The sequence below is a fragment of the Ammospiza nelsoni genome, chromosome 20, assembly GCF_027579445.1.
Source record: "Ammospiza nelsoni isolate bAmmNel1 chromosome 20, bAmmNel1.pri, whole genome shotgun sequence".
NCBI lineage: Eukaryota > Metazoa > Chordata > Aves > Passeriformes > Passerellidae > Ammospiza > Ammospiza nelsoni.
Window position 1 is genome coordinate 6,205,064 of NC_080652.1, and position 21,177 is coordinate 6,226,240.

Consider the following 21,177-nt stretch of genomic DNA (forward strand, 5'->3'; position numbering starts at 1 on the left):
AGGCGACTCCAAATTTCTCCCGAGAACATTTCTCCCCCTTTCCCTGGCCTGTCTCTACTCTGTGCACTCCCGATGTCCTTGTTTCCCCTGCACCGCCCCGGGGCCGGGGGCTCCTTTTCCTGACGCTGAGCGTTCCGGAGCTCCGGGTGGTCCCGGCAGCGGGGCGAGGAGGAGAAATCCGGCGGTGGGAGCGGAGCACACGTTGCTGCTGGCCCGAAGGGTGGGCCGGAGGAGGGCCGGCACGGGAAGGAGGAGGGTCCGCCACCGCCTTGCGCGCCCCGAAGTCGCGGCGCTCAGTGCGAGGCGGGAGAGCGCGGGAGAGCCGCTCCCATCCCCGGGCACGGCGCTCGCTGCATCCCCCGGGCCCATGACAGCGCTGGGCAGGAGGTTTCCCACCCTGGGACAGGGCAGGTAAGGGGTCCTGGGCCCCCGGCCGCCCCGAGCACCCCGGCACAGCGGAGGGGATGGGGAGGGAGAGGCTGCCAAGGGGCTTTGCTTGGGGCGGGCACAAACTTGGAGGCAGATGCCGGAGCTGAGCCCTGCTCGGTGCCGAGGCCCCCGGCCCGGGGTGGTGTTTTCCTCAGGGAAAGAGCTGCTGGAACCGCACCAGGGGCTGTGACCGGGGGTTTGGGGCGCTCGTGGCACTGCCGCATCCTTCAGCGAGCACAGAGCGGCAGAGAGTCCCCAAGGAGGCTGCAGAGGGCTCACCCAATTCCTTGGATCCCAAGCCAGTGTGGCTGGGAGCCAAGCAGCAGTGGGACATGGGTGGGTCACGTGGGTGTTTTGAATCTGGATAATGGGTTCCCAAAAATTGGGGGCCAAATGAATTTTTGCATCCTGTGGGGTTTCCCTGATGATGGGTGTAGCCTTGCTGCTTGCCAGGGAAACTGAGGCACGAGGGTGACCAGAGCAGGTCGTGGCATCAGGGTTATTTCTGCTGCTCCACACTCTAACCAGGAGCCCCTGCCACAGCCCCTGGCTCAGGGAGCTGCCCTGTGCCGGAGCCATCCCAAGGCCAGGCCCTGCTGTGGGGCGGGCGGGAGGAAATGGGACCGGGATAAAGCTGCGCCCCAGCCCTTCCTCCCGTGCAGGCACATCCCTGGGCTTGGGGACAGCCTGTTCCTGCCAGGCCATGCCAGCAGCATGTTCCCTGTGGGAGGGAAACAAATCTGGCCCTGGGGCACATTTCCACCTGGAGTATTTCTGGTGAGGACAGTCCCCAGGAGAGGGTGGGTGAGGATGCTCCTGCGCAGAGGACTTTCCCAGAAGTTCCCCTGTGAGGGGGGAACTGTGCTGTGTGGGACAGGGAGTGGCAGGCGGCCTGTGGAGCTGCTCGGGGCGAAGCGGTGGCCGTGGCTCCGGCAGGGACACGCTGACTAACGGGAGGTGGCCGCTGGCAGCTCCCAGGGCGGACGTGACTCGGTTTCCCCGTGCGTGGCCGTGCACAGGGCAGGGGAAACGCCGCTTCCCGCAGGCACTGCCTGAAACTCCCTGCACTGCCAGCCAAAACCTCCCTGGAGGCAGCTCCACAGAGGGGGAAACTGAGGCACGGTGCCCAAATTCGGTTCCCCTGGGGTTCAGCCTGCACCAGCGTCCTAAGGAAAGCAGAGCCTCGGCTACAAACCAGGGCTGCACTCACAGGATCCTCCTGGCCTGTTCCCAGCAGCCAGCCCGGAGCTTGGCACATCTGTGAGTCGTGGTGATGCCTTCCCGAGCCCACCCCACCGAGCCCCCAGGCCCCAATTCCATCGCTGCAGCTCTGGGTCTCAGCAGCTCAGCCACGGCCACGCTCCAAAGGCAGCCCTGGAATTTCTCCCAGGCTCTCGTCTGCCCCCAAAAATGCCGTTTCCTCCAGGAATGTGCAGAAGCAGGGGGGCTGCGGTCCCAGCTGCTGCCGTTCCCCGGCGCAGGGGCCTCTCCTGCCCGGGCTCTCCAGCGTCTCCCAGCTGCTCCCATGCTCCCGACTTCCTGCCCAGAGGCCCCCCGTCCTCCTGCGGGTTTTTCTCACGGCTCTCGCAGCACCAGGCGGCTCTGCAGCGTGTGAAGGGCAAACAGGCTGGAGAGGCAGCCCGCAGCTGCCCGGGGGAGTCTGCATCCATCCCGCTCTCACATGCTCTGCTATTTTCTTCACCTCCAAAAAAGTATGGGCCTAATTTCCAGCCCCTTTTTCCCCCCTCCCAAGCTGGACACCAGGGGATGTGGTCTGCAGTGTGGGCTTGGGGAATCACAGAATTGCTAAGGTTGGAAAATAGCGCTGAGATTGAGGCCAAAAGTCAACCCGGCCCTGCTGTGTTCACCACTAAAGCGTGTCCTTAAATGCCGTGCGTGAGGCACTGGAAATGCAGCTCCCACAGGCACTACCTGACACTCCCTGCAGACCCCTCTGGCAGCCAAAACCTCCCTGGAGGCAGCTCTACAGAAGGGGAAACTGAGGCACGAGGTGCCCATCCACATGTTTTTTAAAGATTTCCAAGGGTTTCAGAAGTGGGAATTGTCTTCTGGATGGTTGGACGCTACGAGGGGCTGATGCAGACTCTGTCACAGCCCACTGTAATGCTGTGGGGAATGTCCAGTGGAAAAATGTCAGGCAGTGGTTGCCTCTGCTGTCCCTGCTTCCCTTTGGGGAGGCCACCAGGCACAACCTTCCACCTGGAGAGAGCCCTCAGAGGAGGAATTTGGCTCCCCAGGGCTGCTCCCAGTGTGGGTCTCAGGGAGAAGTTGTGTGCAGGACCCTCAGCAGTTTCCGTCTGACGTATGTGTCCCTTCCTGGCAGGGAAGGGACATCCCAGGTCTATGATGACCTTGGATTTGGTTATTCCTTAGTTGCAGCTGCCTGTCCTGGTGTGGCAGCCTGCCATCCCCAGGCCCCTGCTGCTGCCTTGTGCTCAGGCTGGCAACCTTGGCAAACAGCAGGATGCCCATACTCAAGCTTGCCACTGGGGAGGCAACAGGTTCTGTATTCTGGTTAAAGACATCTGCATTTTTGTATTTTATTCTGAAAGGTGAGACCTCAAGGTAGCCTATCCCAGCTCAGGCTGTTAAAGCCTGTCTCCTTTTGAACTCTTTGTTTCTCTGGGACTCTTCCATATGGACACTTATCTGGACCTATAAGAGCGTGAAAAGCAGTCCCAGTCAGGACATCACAGTTCAGGCCTAGCTTTGGTGGGAGTTTGAATTTTGTACAAAGCCATAAAGTCAAAAATGCTTGTCTGGGTGGTGTGTACCAACATCTACCTACTGGGAATGCAGCTCTGCCAGGGAACAGGACACAGGGCCCCCCACCTGGCCATGGATCCCCCAGCACTGTGACCTGCAGGGACCCCAGCCTGGCTGCTGGGTCTCCCTGGTTCAGCTCACACGGTCCCAAGCCGATTTGGGGCGAGATCCTCTAAAAAGGCTTCATTCTGCCCTGATCGCATTAGGGAGGATAAGCCCTGTGCTGAGAGTGGGCACAGAGCAGGCAGGAGCAGTGCTGGGGCCCTGGGAACCTTTCCCAAAGCCATGGCCATGCTCTTGGCACCATGGCAAGACAAGGGGCACAGACCCCACTCCCCCAGCTGTGCCACCACTGCCTTTGTCCTGAATGTCACAACTTACTGCCCTTTACTTATGTATTTTTATTGTTCCTCTTCCTTTTAGCCACCACGATGGCCTGGAGTCTGGCAGTGAATACGTGAAGGTAGGACACAAAGTGTGATCACATCCTGTCCCCGCTGGGTGCCAGGGGTGGAGAGGGGGTGGTGGCCCTGGAACTGCCCAGGTCTTACACCAGCAAGCTGCTCAGTTCTGCACCCCTCCTCGTCTCTCTCTTTGCCCCTGGAAGATATTTCTGGCAAGGCCAGGGAGGACAGAGGAGACACAGACCCTACGTGGTCGCCCCAGTGCTGTTCCCACAGGAGCTGCTTGCGTTTCATGTTCCCAGCTCCTTGTGAACGCCCACAGATGCAGCCTCCTCCCTCCGCCCCCACGTCAAGAAACGGAAGGGTTTGAGCCACTTTCGTGGCTGTCACATGAAAGTTGGTGTAAATCTCTCCAAATCTTTTGCTTATCCTCCAGCAAACTATTAACATTCCTGAGGACTCTTCATGTCTGGCCAGAAATTCATTAGTGAGGCGCCTGGCTCTGGAGGAGAGCGGCCCTTTTGCAGGAGGCTGCTGGCACTGGGCAGGCACAGAGCAGCGGTGGCAGGGCTGCTGTGAAGTTTGGGCACAAAGCAGTGAAACCCACTGAAGTGGTCACTGCCATGGCATGGCCTTTGGGGAGCTTGTTTAAGGAGAATTGGAGGTCCCTGAGTCCAGTTGCCCAGTGGGGATCTAATCTGGTCTGCCACTGGGCACATGGGGTTCTTGAGAAGTGACTTGAGGTGCCCAGATTGGGTGGTCTAATTAGCACAGAGCCCTGCACCTTCATTTTTTGGACTTGGGGCTCCTGGTGGTGGCTGTAGCCAGACATGGAAATGTGGGAAGCCCCTGTGGCAGCACCAGCTGGCAGGCTTGGGAGAGAGCTGGCTGGACCCTGAGCTCATCTGCTGCCTCCAACAGGGGTCATATCCATCCCTGGGGCTAATGAGGACCCCACATGTGGAGTCTGGCACTGGCAGCCTGTGGGCAGTGGGGTCAGATGAGGTTTTTGTTGTGCAGCAGAGTGACCCTGCGGGTGGGATGCTCTCCTCTCTGTGCCCTAAAGCCATGTGGGACTGGCAGAATGGAGCTCACAGGGCTGGAATGGGACCTGTGCCAGCACAACAAAGCTCTGACTGGGCGCATTGGGTCTGGCTGTGATGTAGTTCATTTAGTTCATTTTCCCCTGCAAAACCAATACACTGGCCTCTGCAGGGCAGGGCCCTGGTATGGGGACCTCAGGATATGCAGAGAAGCTCCTGCTCACACAGGCAAGTCCTGTGAGGGCAAGGAGGGGGTGAGGGGAAGAACAGAATAATTGGGGGTGTTTTCCGTGGCACTGTCAGTGTATGCATCCAGAGATGGACACATTTTATGGCTCATGATTTAATAGACTGAAACAATACAGGTGGGGAGCAATGGATGTGGCTCTGCCTTTGGGATCAAATACATTTTGGTGAGCCAGGAGAATTGCCTACTATCCAGTCAGATCCCAGACTGGAGCTATCTGGCCTTTATTTCTCATCCATCCCCGTGGTGTCCAGAAACAGCCCAGGGGCTGTGATTTATACACTACTTCCCTTTGGTCAGAGAAGCAACTGATGGCAGCAGTGACAGCAGCTATTTTAGTCAGATCAGTAATTATCCAGAGTGTGAGTGACCGGGATGACAGGGACACTCCAGCTGATTGCAGCGCTGTGCCTGGCTGGCAGCCCGTGCAGCTGCAGGGTGCTCAGCGCCCAGCAGTGTCCAGCCCCAGATAGATCCTGCAGGATTTGGGGTGGGAAGGAGGCTGCTGTGCCTGCCTTTGGCGCTAGAGAGGATGGGGCTGGGATCTGCTGCTGGTTGGTGTAGCTGGGAGGGAAACAAGCAGAGGGAAACACTGGTGAGGGGTGAGCAAAGAAAGACAGGAAGAAAAGAGCTGGTGAAGGAGAAGGTCAGGAAGAGGGAGAGGATGTGTTGCAAAGCCCTCATGAGCAAAGGCTGACAGCCAGGTCTGTGTCCAGGTGTGCACTAAGGATCTGTCAAACATCAGCCCTTGAGCTTCAGCTGTAAAACAGCCAGGGCTGGTGCTCCCATCACCAAGCCTGGCCTGATTGGATGTGCAACCGGGAGTTAGAGAGGGTTGGAAAACCAGGATCAATAAGCACTTGGTAATTAATGTGCTTTAATAATAGCCTAAGGGCTGTTATTTCCAAGCTGCCTGGGGATCTGCACACCCAGCTCTCCATTTCAACATCCCAGCCACCCCAGCTTTGCCCTTTGTGCAGGTGAAGGAGCTGCAGAAAGGTGTTACCCTTCAGGAGAGCAGCGAGCAGTAAAGCTGTCACACGTCCTGTGAGAGCTCAGTTAGGGGTTTTCAGCTTCCCTGTGAGGAGGGGCAGCACAGTCACAGCTGGAGGACTTCACCCTGCAGCACCCATGAGGCTCTCGCTCACTTGTTGGTGAAAACCTCGGTAGGAAACCATGGGGAGAAGCTCCATCACAGGGGAGAAGCCCAGGCAGGAGGATGATTCACCATTGCATCTTTTTGGAGCAGCATGTCCCTGCACAGTGCCATCTGCTCTGTCCCCAGGCAGGAGATGAGGAGGAGAGTCCCTGCCCATGCTGGTGGGGCTGCAGGCACCCGTGGGACCCGTGGGACCTGCTGCCCCATGTTCCCTGCCCCCAGGCTGTGTGCTGCCACCAGTCCTCCCATGCCTCAGCCCTGTCCTGCTGTTCAGCCGTGCTGCTCTCCTGTCTGCTCTCTCCCCTGCAAATCCAGGGCAGAGTGAGAGCCCGGCCAGCGCCTCTGAGCTCTTTGTTCTGCGCAGAAGGGCTGCTTGCTCAAGCAGGGACCTGTGTCTCATCAGCCTCAGATGCTGTCTCCTTGCCTAGTGATGTGAGGGGCTCGTTTGAATTAATTAGCAGGGAGGCTGCAGGGTTCTGTGCTCGGTGGCAGCAGGAATACCTCTCCAAAGTCACAGTGTTGCCTGGGAGGCGTGGGGCTCCTCCTTGGGCCAGGACACGCTTTGCAGATGGGAAGGTGAAGCCCCCAGTCACTGAAGCACAGCCAAATCCAGGCCGTGCAGTGCAGGACAGATGTGGAGGGAGAGCAGAAGGTGTAGGTCCCTGTCACTGCCAGGGCTGAGGGAGCCACAGCGGGTTCAGGCAGGGTTTGGGGGATTTATTCAAAAGTCAAGGCTGGAGCAGTGCTTTGAGTCATCAGTGCTGCCTTGCACATCCCATACGTGATACTGTGGCCTTAATTAAACCGAAGCAGAGCCTTAATTAAACACAAGTCAGAGACAGCCTACACAGGAAACAGGCTGCTGGCTCCCTGCCATGCGAGGTGGGCACTGGTGTATCTCCCAGAAAGGTGTCACCATGTGGGGGTGAAGGAAGACAGGACGGGCAATACGGGACAGGGCTGCCCCTGACCCACAGACATCGCTAGGGAGAGCAGGCAGGTTTGGGATGGGGAAAAAAGGGGTGCTGTGTCCCCTTTGAGTGTCTGATCCCCTCAGAGGAGCCAATTTCTCTCAGAGCACCAGCAGCCAGAGATGCTGGTTCCCCTCAGGGGTGTCTGTTCCCCTCGGAGGAGCTGAGTCACCTCAGAGGAACCAGCCCCACTCAGGACACGGTAACCGGGGTGCCGCTTCCCTTCGGGGATGCCCGATGCCCTCAGAGGTGCCGGTTCCCTTCAAGGCCCAGGCAGCCGGGGTGCCCGATGCCCTGAGCGATGCTGCTTCCCTTTGCACCACAGGATTGCCGCTTCCCTTCGGGGGTGCCTGATCCCCTCAGGGATGCTGTTCCCCTTGCCACATGGGAGTGCCGGTTCCCCTCGGAGGAGCCGGTTCCCGTTCCCCTCAGAGCACAGGCAGCCGGAGTATCCGATCCCCTCAGGGATGGCGGCTCCCCGTGTGCCATGGCAGCTGGGTTCCCCTCGGAGGAGCCGGTTCCCGTTCCCCTCACAGCACAGGCAGCCGGAGTACCCGATCCCCTCAGGGAGGGCGGCTCCCCGTGTGCCATGGCAGCGTGGTTTCCCCTGGGAGGAGCCGGTTCCCGGTTCCCCGCAGGGCGCGGACAGCCGGGGTCCCGCTGCCCCCCGAGGTGCCGCTTCTCGGTTCCCCGGAGCCGGGGCGGCCCCCAGGGGCGGGCCGGGGCGGAGCCGCCTCGCCGCGCCCGCCCCTCGCAGCCGACAAGGGATGAGGTAATCGGGGAAGCGGCTGAAATTGAAGCCCGGCGGCGGCGGCGGAGGCAGCGGCGGTGCAGCCCGGGCCGGGGCAGCCCCCGCCGGGCGCGCCGCGCCATGACGGAGCGGTGCAGCCTGTGGAGCGCCCTGTCCGCGGCCGCCTGCTGCTTCTACCGCGGCTCCTTCATGCAGGTGCAGGTGAGCGGGGGCGGCGGAGGGAGCGCACCGGGGGGAGCGCACCGGCTGCTGCCCTGAGCCCGGCGCGGAGCCCCCGCCGGGAGCCGCACGCGTGGGGAAGGCGGCGGGGGCACGGGGAGGGGAAGCGTGCGGGGCACCCCCGGCCACGCACCCGCCGGGGGCTGCTTGGAGAGCGGGGGAGCCTCCCCGGGGAGCCCTGCGGTGCCCCCGCTCACACGGAGCTGCTGCGGGCAGCGAGCGCGGGGTGAGCGGAGCGCCGGGTCGGGGGGCACAGCTCGGTCTCCCTGCTGCCAGGACCGCACAGCCAAAGCCACCAGCAGAGCCAGACCAGCGCTTTGACAGGCAGAAAAGTCTCTGCAGGCAGCCCTCACCTGCAGCAGACCTCGTGAGGGGGAGCATTTAGCATCCCCCAAAAGGTGGCATGTGCCCGGAGCATCACTGAGCGCAGGAGGGAGATCGAGCCCAGATGAACACTCAGCTTTTTGGCCCGGGTCTTCATCTCTGTGCTGCACTGCACTGCACAGGTCTGACTGGTGGGAGAAGGCTGGGATCCATCTGTCACCTGTCCTGTGGTGGTTCCAGCACTGCCACTGTCTGGGCACAAGTCTAGGTGTCCTATTTTTGGACTCTGGCATTTGCACAAGGGGGACACGGTGGTAGGAATTGGTTCCTTCATTTACTGAGTTTGAGAGCAAAGGTGTTTAGGACTGCAAGAGCCAAGCAGGCTCTGGTCTGAAGCACGAGCTTTAGTATGCTGCAAGTTAGAAGGGAGCCGGCAGCCAAGAGAGCTGGCAGTGTTATACAGTACTCCTGCTGAGCGAGGTGGGTGCTGAGCTTTAGAGATTATTCTGGGTAAGACGGAGCCCAGGAGCAGCATTTCAAGTCTTGTCATGATTGCGGCTGATCTCAGCGCAAAGCCAGGGATTTTGATTGCTGGTGGGGGTGAACAGGGAAAAGCAGCAGAGCTTTTTCCACTTGTCCAAAGGCCACTGAGCAACACGGGGACATGCCCTTGGGCTGCACATTGCAGGGGGTGAGCGGCTGCTTTCAGCCAGCTGCTGCCACAACAAGGGAGGGACAGGTCAGCATCTGGCTCTCGTGCGGGGATGTGAGAAGGGATGAAGGGCACTCCATCCCAACCCCGGAAAGAGTTAAAAGTGAAGCCCTAAGTGCTCACCTGGCTCTGCCAGATCTTTCACCATCTATTTGTGTCCAAGCGTGCCCAGCAAACACACACTGAAGTCCCCATGAATGACTGGAGCACTTCCAGCTGACAGCCGCATCCCTGCTCACCGCCAATGGCGGTGCACCCAGCCTGGGAAGCACTGACATCATCTCTGGCCAATAGCAGCTCCGAAAAGGGATGCAGCAGCAGCCGCTGCCGCCGTCTTGGAGTGAGATAAGTAAAATATAGATGGATGGAAATGTGTGTATACACACACACACCATCACTGCATTGGAGACCTGCTCCCCCGGGGTAGCAGCAGCAGCATATTCCACCGCCTTGCCACGCAACCTGGGGTGTTTGTCCCACCTTAGAGCACCCAGATGTTTCTGGCCATCAACCCCAGCTGCACCCCACCCCTGCCAGCCAGATAGAATTGCTCCAGAGCTGCCACAAAGGAGCACAGGCAAGGGGAGAGGAGACCATGAGGGTAGCCAGGACTAGTCCTAGGAAGGGTTTTGAACTCCAGAACAAAGATCTTGTGCCAAGGTCTGCCTTCAGTGGGGTATGATGGAGATGTGACATAACCAAGAGATGCCTTCAGTCACCTGTGAGGTGGGCAGATGGGCTGATGCCTTCTCAGAAGCCATTTAGGTTCCTAGCCTCATTGCAAGAGAGAACAGAGGAACAAGGGTTTTCTTTTCCATATGGATATCAAGATCAGCAGGACAGACTGGCTCACAGCAGGACATGCAAACTGAGAGCAAGCCCATAACAACCTGGGCATTGTTTATGGTGGGATTTTCTTATGGTCAGACAGGGTGGAGTAATCATTTTTGGGTGGTGCCTGGACTGGTAAGTGCAGCAGTCCTGCATCAGTCAGGCAGGATGGTTCTTGGGTTCGCCATGATGATGCAAGGATGTTTGCTCCAAAACACATCACTGAAGTAGCCCATTGCCAGGTGTGGAGGAGGCAGAGAAGACCCCTCATGCAAGGCTGTGGCTTTCACCAGGCACCTATTCCCCATGGCTTGTAACTCCATTTCCTCACAGTTCTGCTTCCCAGGCCCCAGAGCTGCTCCAGCAGCCAGAGCAGGGGTGGAGAACTGCAGAAGGAGCTGGGATTTCCCTAGCCATGCTCCCAGCACAGGGCAGGCAGCATGAGCAGGAGGGAGAACAGATGTGCTTGGTGCCTTGGGGTTAGTCAGATGTTATCAGCAGGGTGGGGTGTGAGTACACCTTGCTCTCCAAGCTGACTTCATCCTCATCTGCAACTCCTCCAGGTTGGGAGGGAAGAGCAGGAAAGCAGCATGGAAATCGCTCCAGTTTCATAAGATTACCTCTGCAAGGACAGAAAGCCGAATGCCAGCCTTTGAAGCTCTCCTTAGAGCAGGCAGAGTGACAGCTGCTGGTTTTATACACACCACAGGCATCAGCACCCTCCATCCCTGCAGCTCTTGCCCTTCCACTACCAGCTCCAGTCCTTGCCACTCAGCTGGAAGCTCAGAGAGTCAGGGAAGCAGGCAGGGATGGAGAGCCTCAGGAATTGTCTCCTCATGGCTGCTCCAGAGGATTCCCCAGCCCATGGGGGCACTCTCCTTTCTCCAGCCAAGCCAGCTTGGCTGCTGGTTGGGATTCCTCAAGCAAAGCTTGGCATCATCTCTGGCACATTTTGAGCTGGTTCATCTGGTGTGGCTGGTTTGGACAACTGCTCCAATCCCCATTTTCTCCTGCTTGGCTGCAAGATGCCTTGGGGTTCTTCATGCTAGAGCCCAGCATAAGATGGGGTGCTAATGGGAGTCCAGGCTTTTCCCCACACCCAACCCACAGTGTGCAAGACCTCACATGGGGCTGGGGCTGTGCATGGTGAGACATTCCCTTGGCACAGCCAGGAGCGCCAAGAGATGGATTTCAGCGGCGCTCAGACATCCGCTCACACCCTGCCGTGCCGTGCCAGGCCATACTGTGCCATGCCAGGCTGTGCCAGCGCCTCGGCACCTGTCCAGCTGGCAGCTGAGAGCCCAGCTCCTCTGAGATGCTCCCAATGGAGCAGGGGAAGCTCGACCGCTGCTGGAAGGCTCTGGAGGGAACACGGCCCTGCACAGCACAGCTCATGGGGAGCCCAGCTCCCACACAGGAGGGGAGCACACAGGTGATTTTGGCAGCATGTTGGAGTAGCATGAGAGACTCACAATAAGGACTGGGCTCAGTTACATCATGCCAAGCAAAAGGGCTCCCCCTGATCAGCCTCATGCTGCCTCCCCAGCCATTATAGCCTGACAATCACTCCAAGCAGTGGATTCTTGGTGGCCATGCAAATCAGCTGCTCAGACAAGGAGCTGAAGGGACAAGCCCTCCACAAGGCTGGAGAAGGTGGCTCCTGACACCCTCTGCTCACAGCTTGGCTCCCTCCCCCATCTGCCAGATGCAAAACCTTCCTTGCCTCTCCCAAACCTCCTGTTCTCTCCTGCTAGCTTAACTCATGGCTCCTGGCATGGATGCCAGCCAGCTGCTGCCCAAATCTGGGCTTGGAGACGCCGGGCACTGCTCAGCTGGGCTTGTGTTTTTGTTACCCTGCACATTTGCATGGGGAGGATTTGGAGGAAAACCCAGATGTACAATGCTGAGCAGAACAGGCACTAATCCCTGCTCCAGGGGTGGTGGGGGGAGAGCTGTAATCCAAACTGCTCCCAGCTCAGCTCTGATGGCTTTCACCTGCACAAACAGCAGAGGTTCATGGGGGTCCCTTGATGCCCCAGAGTTTGGGGGGAGCCGTGTCACAGAGAGGGTGCTGCAGGCTGGGGTCCCCCAGCAGCCCTCGGCCAGGCCAGGTCTGCTCCGTGGCAATGGATTTGTCTCCATGGAAACAGCATCTGCTCGGCCTGGGCCCCCCAGGAGGCAGCTGGACCCCTGCAGCATCCAACAGCCACCATTTATTTTTAATCGGGCTCAGCAGCACCCGGTGCCTTTGTCTGCAGGAGGGCCCAGAGCAGCAGCCAGTGCTGAGCTCCCTGCTGCCCTTGGCCAGGGGGGACAAAGCAAAAATCCCCGCAGCTCCAGTCAGCAGGACCCTCTCACAGGGAGAATAAACATGGTAGGATGAGCAAAGAGTTCAATCCACACTGTTTTCATAGGCTGCTTCCACTCTGCCACCACCTTTGACTTGACAGGAGTTGGGAAGGGAGGAATAAAGGCAGGTCCAGGCTGGTGAGGGCAAGCCCTGGAGAGCACAGTCCAAGGGCACAGGCCCTTTGCCACTGCCTCATTCCATGTCCCTAGGCTGGAGCAGGGTCCCCAGGACAGCATCTCTGCCTGGTTTGGTGAATGAATGCAGCTACCAGGAGGGATGGAACATCTCTGGGGAAGGAGAGGCCTGGGGTCAGGGTCCTGCTGGGGTGTCCCAAGAGTGCCACGAGAGCAGTGGGTAAAGGCAGGAGAGCAGCTCAGTTCTCTGCACTTTCCCTTGCTCACAACCAGTAGAGGAGCAGAGGGAATCAATACAAGGCACAGAGCATGAGGCACTGGGCAAAGAGGTCAGCTCCAAGGCAAGTCCCTGAGGTGCTGGCGTGGGGCTGCAGCCCCCTGTGCTCTGGGAACCACACAGGGTCAGCTGTGAGTGCCAGCCTGCTCCTCTGGCAGTGCCAGAGCAGTGTCAGCAGGGCTTCAAGCCCATGCCTGTCCTGGGAGACAATACCAGAATCCTGCCCCAGCAGGCACTGGGAGCTGGGCCAGCCCTCACTGCCTCCTTAGAGCTGGCACTGCCACCAGAGGGGAGCCAGGCCACCAGCCACCCTCGCTCCTGGCAGCCCCATCCAAGCTTTTAGCCCATGGTAGTGGCACACGTGTCCCCCTCTCAGGACACCGCACATCTGGGAAATGGAGGGAACCCAGGGGCCTTGGCTCCCAGCCCTGCTCCATCACGCAGCTGTGTTGGTGCCACAGCAGGATCACCTCAAAGCCACTGTGTCAAACAGAACTGGCCTTGTGAAGCACACAGGAGCCCCAAAACATGCTCACATCCCCAAAACATGCTCCACCATGCCAGCAGCTGCACTCTGGGAGCACTGGCCCAGCAGCAGGCAAGGAGGGAGGCAGGCAGGCTCCAGCCAACAGACACATGAAGCCATCATCCCTTATCTCTCCAGGGGAAAGGAGGGGGCAGATTGCATCCTCCAGGCTCAGGTGCACCAGTGCTGGTGAAAGCTAATTTCTAAAAGCTAATTTCAATGCAGAAGGTTCCCTTTACATTTGTCATTACTGTTTATGCTGCCATCAGGCTAAACACTGTGAGTTAACCCTTTGAAAGAAAAATTGTGGTAGATATTTAAAGGAGGAGCAATAATGCAGGTTTCCTCCTGCAAGAGTGCTTCTCACAGCAGTTCCCATCTCAGGGAGAGATGTTTAAGGGGTTTTCTCCTGCCCAACCACGGGCAGCACGCCAGGCACAGGGTGGCCAGGCATGACAGGGATGTGCCCCTCCAAGTGCTCCTGGTGACAGGACCTGGCCATCAACAGGCACATTGCCACATCCTTTGCTACAAGCTGTAATCCTCACACAGAGCTGAGTTACCTGGCCTTTGGGGACAGCTGTGCTCCTGGCAGGTGCCACAGTCCCCACATGGGGATCCTGCCAGCCCTTCCCTCCCCAATCCCTGCACTGCTGCACTGCCTGACACTCTCTCTTCTCCTGTACAGTTCTCCAAGGAGAAATACATCCTTGACTCATCTCCAGAAAAGCTTCACAAGGAGCTGGAAGAGGAGCTGAAGCTGAGCAGCACTGACCTGCGCAGCCATGCTTGGTACCACGGCCGCATCCCCCGGGAGGTGAGATGGGGAAGGGGGGAGGCTCTGGGCACCCTTCACTTGGAATGTTGTGGGAGAGCACTCTGAGGCCACACAGAACCACCAGCCTCTCCTCCTGGGAAACATCTGGTCCAGGGCTTCATTAGCTCTGAGTTGCCTGATTTTGCCACAGCAAATGCCCTCTTGTGGCTCAGAGCTGGGGGCAAGGGGAACAACCAGCGCCCCAGATAACACCCCAGCAGAGCATCCCCTCCTGCCCTGTGGTCCATCCAGCCTGGCTGTGGCTGAGCTGTGCCCTGTGCCCCTGGCAGGTGTCCGAGAGCCTTGTGCAGAGGAACGGTGACTTCCTGATCCGCGACTCGCTCACCAGCCTGGGTGACTACGTGCTGACGTGCCGCTGGCGCAACGAGGCGCTGCACTTCAAGATCAACAAGGTGACGGTCAAGTCCAGCGATGGCCACAGCCACGTCCAGTACCTCTTTGAGCAGGAGAGCTTCGACCACGTGCCTGCCCTGGTGCGCTTCTACGTGGGGAACCGCAAGGCCATCTCGGAGCAGAGCGGGGCCATCATCTACTGCCCCATCAACCGCACCTTCCCCCTGCGCTACCTGGAGGCCAGCTATGGGCTGACCAACGGCAAGCACGGCGGAGCCCACAGCCCCTCCAGCCAGAAAGGGCACATCAAGAGGAGGAGCATCACCATGACAGACGGGCTGACCGCAGACAAGATCACCAGGGCTGAGGGCTGCCCAACCAGGTGAGTGTGTGTGGTGTTGTCCCAGCTCAGCTGAGCAGAGGATCGGCCTCGGGAGTGAGGGAGGGTGTGCTCGGTCATTGCTGTCTGGGTGCAGAGCACAGGTTGGGGATCAGGGATGGAAGAGAAAGACCAGCAGAGGCATGGGGGGAAGAACCAGTACTCAGCTGGAACTGGGTTTTTCTCCCAGGCTGGCTGCCAGCCATGCTGAGCTACCACAGCAGACGCCCAGCGAGCAGACATGACTTTAGCATCTCAGGCCAGAAGCCAGAGAGTGTTTTACAATCACCCAGTCCAGGATTACCAGCATGTCAGGGCTTGTTAGAGCCATGGAGCTGAGCTTTCCCAGGCAAACATGAGAGGAGAGTCACTCCCAGACACCAAGACAGCATTTGTTGTTTGGTTTTGAATGGCCCTTTTAGTTTCAGAGCCCTATCCATTCGGCATTTGCAGGGAGTTACCAAGCAGGGCTGAAAGCCTGATGGCAGGAGGAGACTGATGGGTCTGTGCTGATGGAGTCTGCACAGACCCTGGATCACAGCCTTCACAAAGCTGAGCTGTTCACATTAACCTTGGCCAGCTGGGCTTCTCCAGAGGTGGAGGAGGAGACTTCCTTTGTATGGCTCACTTTTGGCACTCCCAGGCTGCCCAGAGCCCTGCAGGGAAGGCAGGGCCACACACATATGCTCACATGAAGCGGCAGCCAAGGGCAGACCCATGTACCCCTGCCTCCAGCAGGACACAGCCTGTTGTTGAGCCAAGCTGCTTTCTCACCACCCTGACCTTCTGAGCCCAAGGGCAGGGTGAGAATGCACCAGCAGAAAACAGGCGACCAACTGTTATGGCTGGGAAAAGGAAAACACTCAGACTTCCAGAAGAGCCCAGATCCATCAGTCTTTCCTCATCACTCACATTTTCCCCAAATCCCTTATCACTACCACTGCTGTCCCATTCTCCTCCCACTGCTGAGGCACAGTACTCAAGACCAAACACATCTCAGCAGCCTAGCCCTCACCCACGGCAGGGAGGGCAGTGAATTACCTGCCATAACCTCCCTGCACTCAGCAGGCTTTGCAGCACCATTGACACACAGTGTTTCCATCAGGCCACCACTTGCTGCCCCACCAACCCAAGACCTCATTGCTTGTTATGTAACTTCCCAAGTCTCATTTCCAGGCACTTTCCAGCTCTCCTAAACTCTGGGTCAGAGCAACACCTAACTAGCCCAACACAGCTCCCAGGTAGAAATAGAGTAAGACAGTGTTAGATACCACTTTACAGCAGAACCCTAGGAAACAACTGTCCATGACTTCTTTGCTAGATTCACTTCCCCACAGCACCCTGGAGTGGACCAAATTCATCCCATCCCAAGCAGCTTGGCTTGGCATGGCATGGCATATAGTTGCATTTCTCTGCTCTCCTCTGTAGGACCAGGGTCCCTGCAGGCAGGGGTGTCTCTGGTTTATGGGGTCAGTGGGCGGTGACCCCCTCTGCTCCCAGCTGCTGCAGGGACTACCTGCTCTCTGCTTCTGCTGAGCCTGTTATGGGTAGTTGTGGAAGGAGGTGATGATCCAGGGGAGGTGTTGGAGCAGCAAACCCTCATCCCAGCCCCTTTGTGCTTGCCTGGGCCCTGCTTTAAGGGACTGACCTGTGCCCTCTGTCCCCTCCCCAGCGTGTCCCTGCCCCACCACAGAGACATCATCCGCAACTGTGCTGTCAGCGTGGACCAGATCCAAGACCTGCACTCCCCCATGTCCCCCATCTCTGAGAACCCAGCATCACCTGCCTACAGCACAGGTAGGCATTGCCCCTCCATCCCTCTGGGGACAGTGGGGCTGTGGATCAGCCTGGACTTGGCACTGCTTTGATGCAGGGACCTGAGGGGAGGGACTTTAGGGACAGGACCTCAGCATCGTTGTGCAGCTGTCCTGGGATGAGGTGGTTCTTTTTGGGGAGAGGGGTTTTCCCTGAGCCCTGTGTCCCTGGGCTGTTCTATCTGCAGTCCCTGTGTGTGTGTGCATCTTCAGACTTTGATCAGTGTCCCCTCTGCTCCCTACAGTCACACGGCTAAAGCCACATGCCTGCCAAGCATCTGGAATCACCCCAGCCTCCCCGGTCATAAGAAGGTCCAGCGAGCCCCAGCTGTGCCATGGGAACAGCAGCAAACCTCTCACAGACCCTGCCCACAGCTCCCACTCCACTCCCTGCCACGGGTACGCCCGAGCCTCCCCCTCTCCCTCGGTGAGCAGCTACAGCGACCCGGACACGGGGCACTACTGCCAGCTGCACCCCAGCTCGCCCCTCAGCAGGGACAGGCCGGCCCACGACACCAGGCAGCCGCCAGCAAAGAGCTACGTGGAGAGGCTAAAGGTGGAGGAAGGACAGAGAGGGACTGTGGACAACAGCTCTGGGGAAGCAGAGGCAGGGCAGAGGCTGAAAGCAGAGCTGGACTTCAAGTGCTTTGTGCCCCCCACCATGGAAACAGCCTCCTCCTTCAACCCTGCTGCCTTCCAGTCCCTGCTCATCCCCCTAGATAACAAACCTCTGGAGATGACTGTGCTAAAGAAGGTCAAAGAGCTGCTGGCAGAGGTGGACGTGAAGACACTGGCCAAACACATCACCAAAGTGGATTGCCTGGTATGGCCAGGGCCTGGAGGGAGGGATGGGTGCTGCTGCCATCTGATGGATCTGGGCTGGCAGAGATCAGTGCATCCCTGAGCATTGGAGCATCCCTGCTGGGCTCTGCCTCATGGATCAGGCAGGGCAGGCAGGGGCTGGGCTGGGGCAAGAGGCTGCTGAGGACAATTCAGCCTCTCCTCAATTAACAAAGCTCTAATTAACTTTCACCTTCCTTGCCAGGTGGCCCGGATATTGGGTGTGACAGTGGAGATGCAGCGGCTCATGGGGGTGAGCTCTGGCATGGAGCTGCTCACCCTTCCGCACGGGCACCAGCTCCGCCTGGACCTGCTGGAACGGTACGGCACGGCACAGCCTGGCCAGAGTGAGCCCTCTGTGCTGCCCTGCACGGCCTGCTCAGCTCCCCTGGCTGCTCCCAGCCTGGCACAGGCCAGGGGACAGGAGCAACCCTGTCTGAGCCCCCAGAGCATCCCCTGTCCCTGTGCTGACCCCGCTCTGTGTCTTGCCCCTGGCAGGTTTCACACCATGTCCATCATGATTGCTGTGGACATCCTGGGCTGCACAGGCAGCACGGAGGAGCGGGCAGCCCTGCTCCACAAAACCATCCAGCTGGCTGCCGAGCTGAAGAGCACCATGGGGAACATGTTCAGCTTTGCAGCTGTAATGAGTGCCCTGGAAATGACACAGGTATGGGGACACTCCTTTAGTGCTCATGTCCTGGGCTCAGCTCCTGCTCAAAATGAATTCCTGTATCCTGCAGGCTCCAGGAGTCACTGGGATGGGTGAAAGGGGAAAATGCCCCGGGTGGGAGGCATGGGGCCACATCCGCTGGGATGCAGGCAGGGAAGGGGAAGAGCCATCCCTCCACGGAGCAGACAGCCTTGTCCCGCCAGGATCCAATTGTTTTTCGGTGGTTGGGCTCTTTGTTTTGTGCTGGGCTGTGTTCCTGGGAGGAAATGAATCTGCCCTCCGGTACAATACAAATCAGTCTCAAGGCTGTGGCAGCAGCGTCTCCGGGCCACACTGCTCCCTTTGGAAGATGAAAGGAGATTAAAATTCAATTTTAAATCGAGCCCAGCTGGGAAGTCTTGCTTCCTGCTTGCACAAAGGAGGTGGAATGGCTGCCCCCTCCCTGCATCTCATCTTCAAGGCCGCTGCAACGCAGGGAGGTTGCTGTCCTGGGGCACGGGCAGGGGAAGAAATCCTAAGCCCAGCCTCAGTGCCAGAGCTGTGCTGTGTCTGGCCATGAGCACTGCTGAAGGAGGCCGGTTTTGGGAGAAGGAAGCTGGTTTTGGGAGCATCGGGCACTGTTGTGTGCAAGGCTGGGGACTGTGGCTCCAGGGTCAGGCTGTTCTCCCTGGTGCCTGGAAGCTGTGCTGCCCCAGCACCCTCTACCTTCCCCATCTCCTTTCAGATTGCCCGGCTGGAGCAGACCTGGATGGTGCTGAGGCAGCGGCACACCGAGGGTGCAATCCTCTATGAGAAGAAGCTCAAGCCATTCCTGAAGAGCCTGAATGAAGGGAAAGGTAACAGGAGCAGTTCCCCTTGTCTCACTTGCTTTCTTCTTCCCACATTTGTCCAGGCACAGCGTCACTGTTTGAGAGCTCTGCCCCTGTCCCAGCCAGTGCCAGACACCCTCTGGCTGCTGAGCCACGCCAGCACTCAGCAGAGCCCGTCTGGCCTTGTTTGCCCCTTCCTTCCCAAGGAAGCATTTCATAACTAAATAAAACCAGCAGCTGAGCCAAACCCTTGTGCTCGCATGGCAGTGAGTGCCAAACCAAGGGACAGGGCAGCCAGTTGGAAAGATGAAAAGCCATGTGTCTTTAATGCCTGGTTCTCTGTGGTCTGCAAACCTGCTCCTCATTGCAGCCCTGGGAAATGCAGCCTGAGCATGGCCATCGGCTTTCCCTTCCCAGAAACCCCGGCTGGGAGGGGCTGGTGTTGGACAAGCAATGGCCCCAGGCACAAACAGCAGCTGCTGTGTCCAGCTGAGCCTTGGAGCCTCTCCTGGGAGCATGGTGGCAGCCTGGTGTCACGGCAGCGTTTGTCACACGAGCACTCCACAGGGAGATGGGGAGGGGGATGCAGGTCATGGGGCCGTGCTGGATTCTAAGAGTGCCTCTCTCCCCAGAAGGACCACCGCTGACCAACACCACCTTTCCCCACATCATACCCCTCGTGACCCTGCTGGAGCGGGACGAGGCCCTCACGGAAAGCCCCGAGCCCTGGGAGGCCACTGACAGCGGCGTGGAGGTGGTCATGGCCCACCTGGAGGCAGCACGGATGGTGGCCCACCACGGTGGCCTCTACCACACCAACGCCGAGGTGAAGCTGCAGGGTAAGCAGCAGGGACAGCACAGCCCCTTTCCCTCTGCCACATCCCAGCACCAGGATGGAGCATCATCCCACGGGTGCAGGGGGTGCCATCCCAGGGAACTGACCCAGGGAACTGACCCAGGGAACTGACTCTCCCTCCCTCTCGCAGGTTTCCAGGGCAAAGCGGAGCTGCTGGAAGTGTTCAGCACCGAGTTCCAGCTGCGGCTGCTGTGGGGCAGCCGTGGGGCTGAGAGCAGCCAGGCTGAGCGCTACGAGAAGTTCGACAAGGTGCTCACTGCCCTGTCCCACAAGCTGGAGCCAGCAGTGCGCTTCAGCGAGCTGTGACCCCCCCCAGCTCCCAGCCTGCAGCCCACCAGTGGCTCTGGGGCAGGGAATGGACCAGGCACCCAGCGCCAGGAGGAGGAGAGATGGCCCAGAAAGGCACAGGCGTGGGTCAGCAATTTTGAGACAAAGAGGAGGAAAAGCGGCCACCTCAAATGTACCACCCACCTCTTCAGGACACAACAAGCCAGGGGTCCACAGTGCTACTCTGAAGAGTGGGGACAGTGTCTGGGCCAGCCAGCACTGGCCTCCACACCCAGCCCTGCCGAGGTCTACATGGTGCCCCTCACGTCACCCTTTGGTTTTGTTTTTTTCCATCTCCATCTTGCCCACAGCTGCTGGATCCTGTGTGTAAATATATTTTCATGATGACTTCTTGATGTACAGACTTGTGAAGGACAGTCCTTGTTGTAAATAATTAGGCTTATTCATTTTGTCATGTAAATACATGTACATATCTCATGGGTTTGGTTCTCACATACAATAAACTTTTATCCTGTTCCTCAAGGGGACCCCCTGTCCTGTGGGTGTCCTTTAAAGGAGCCCCCCCGGGGGAGCAGAGCATGGGAAGGGCTGATGGGGGGAATCACCATGCTGAGCCTGGCCCCAGACCCCGTGGTGCCCCAGTGACAGCCCTTCTGAGGGGTGCTGTGTGCTGTCACAGAATGGTTCAGGCGGGAAGGGACCACAGTGGGTCATCTGGTCCCACCTCCCTGTGGACTCCACAACCTCTGGACAACCTTCTGGTGCATGGTCACTGCACAGTAAAGAAGTTTTTACTTGTATTCAGATGGAACTTCCTGGGCATCAGTTTCTACCCATTGCCTCTTGTCTGCAGCACCACTGAGCAGAGCCTGGTTCATCTTGGCACCCCCCCGCCTCAGGCATATAAATACATATATATATATATATATGAGCAGAGATGCAGGATCATCACCTCCCTGGCCAGCTGGCAATACTCTCTCTAATCCACCCCTGGATCCCACTAGCCTTGTTGTCCCTCAGGGCACACTGCTGGCTCACAGACTCTTCTTGTCCAGCAGGACCCCCAGTCCTTTCTGCAGAGCTGCTTTCTGTGTCAGCCCCCAGGGGGTACCGGTGTTCGGGGCTGTTCCTCCCCAGGTGCAGGACCCTGCGTTTGTTGAATTTCAGGACGTTGTCCTCTGCG

General features: G+C 58.5%; 1 protein-coding gene across 2 annotated transcripts; it reads left to right on the top strand.

The window, feature by feature from the left end:
- The first annotated feature begins 317 nt into the window (after positions 1-317).
- On the top strand, positions 318-20,521 carry SH2D3C (SH2 domain containing 3C). 2 transcript variants are annotated; one of them, XM_059486269.1, is made up of 11 exons: positions 318-411; positions 3,640-3,679; positions 13,853-13,981; positions 14,272-14,717; positions 16,387-16,511; positions 16,774-17,351; positions 17,574-17,689; positions 17,867-18,038; positions 18,766-18,877; positions 19,483-19,689; positions 19,837-20,521. In XM_059486269.1, the coding sequence occupies exons 1-11, from the start codon at positions 368-370 to the stop codon at positions 20,010-20,012; spliced, it is 2,145 nt and encodes a 714-aa protein (XP_059342252.1). In that variant the 5' UTR covers positions 318-367; the 3' UTR covers positions 20,013-20,521. The 2 variants fall into 2 exon arrangements, with proteins under 2 accessions (XP_059342252.1, XP_059342254.1); XM_059486271.1 differs by lacking the exons at positions 318-411; positions 3,640-3,679 and adding an exon at positions 7,866-7,992.
- Positions 20,522-21,177: the final 656 nt, after the last annotated feature.

Excerpts from the sequence above, each read along its gene's own strand:
- SH2D3C (XM_059486269.1), top strand. The coding sequence starts at position 368 with ATGACAGCGCTGGGCAGGAGGTTTCCCACCCTGGGACAGGGCAG. Across the intron at positions 16,512-16,773 it reads ATCACCTGCCTACAGCACAG|TCACACGGCTAAAGCCACAT; the intron begins GTAGGCATTGCC and ends TGCTCCCTACAG. Across the intron at positions 17,690-17,866 it reads CGCCTGGACCTGCTGGAACG|GTTTCACACCATGTCCATCA; the intron begins GTACGGCACGGC and ends TGCCCCTGGCAG.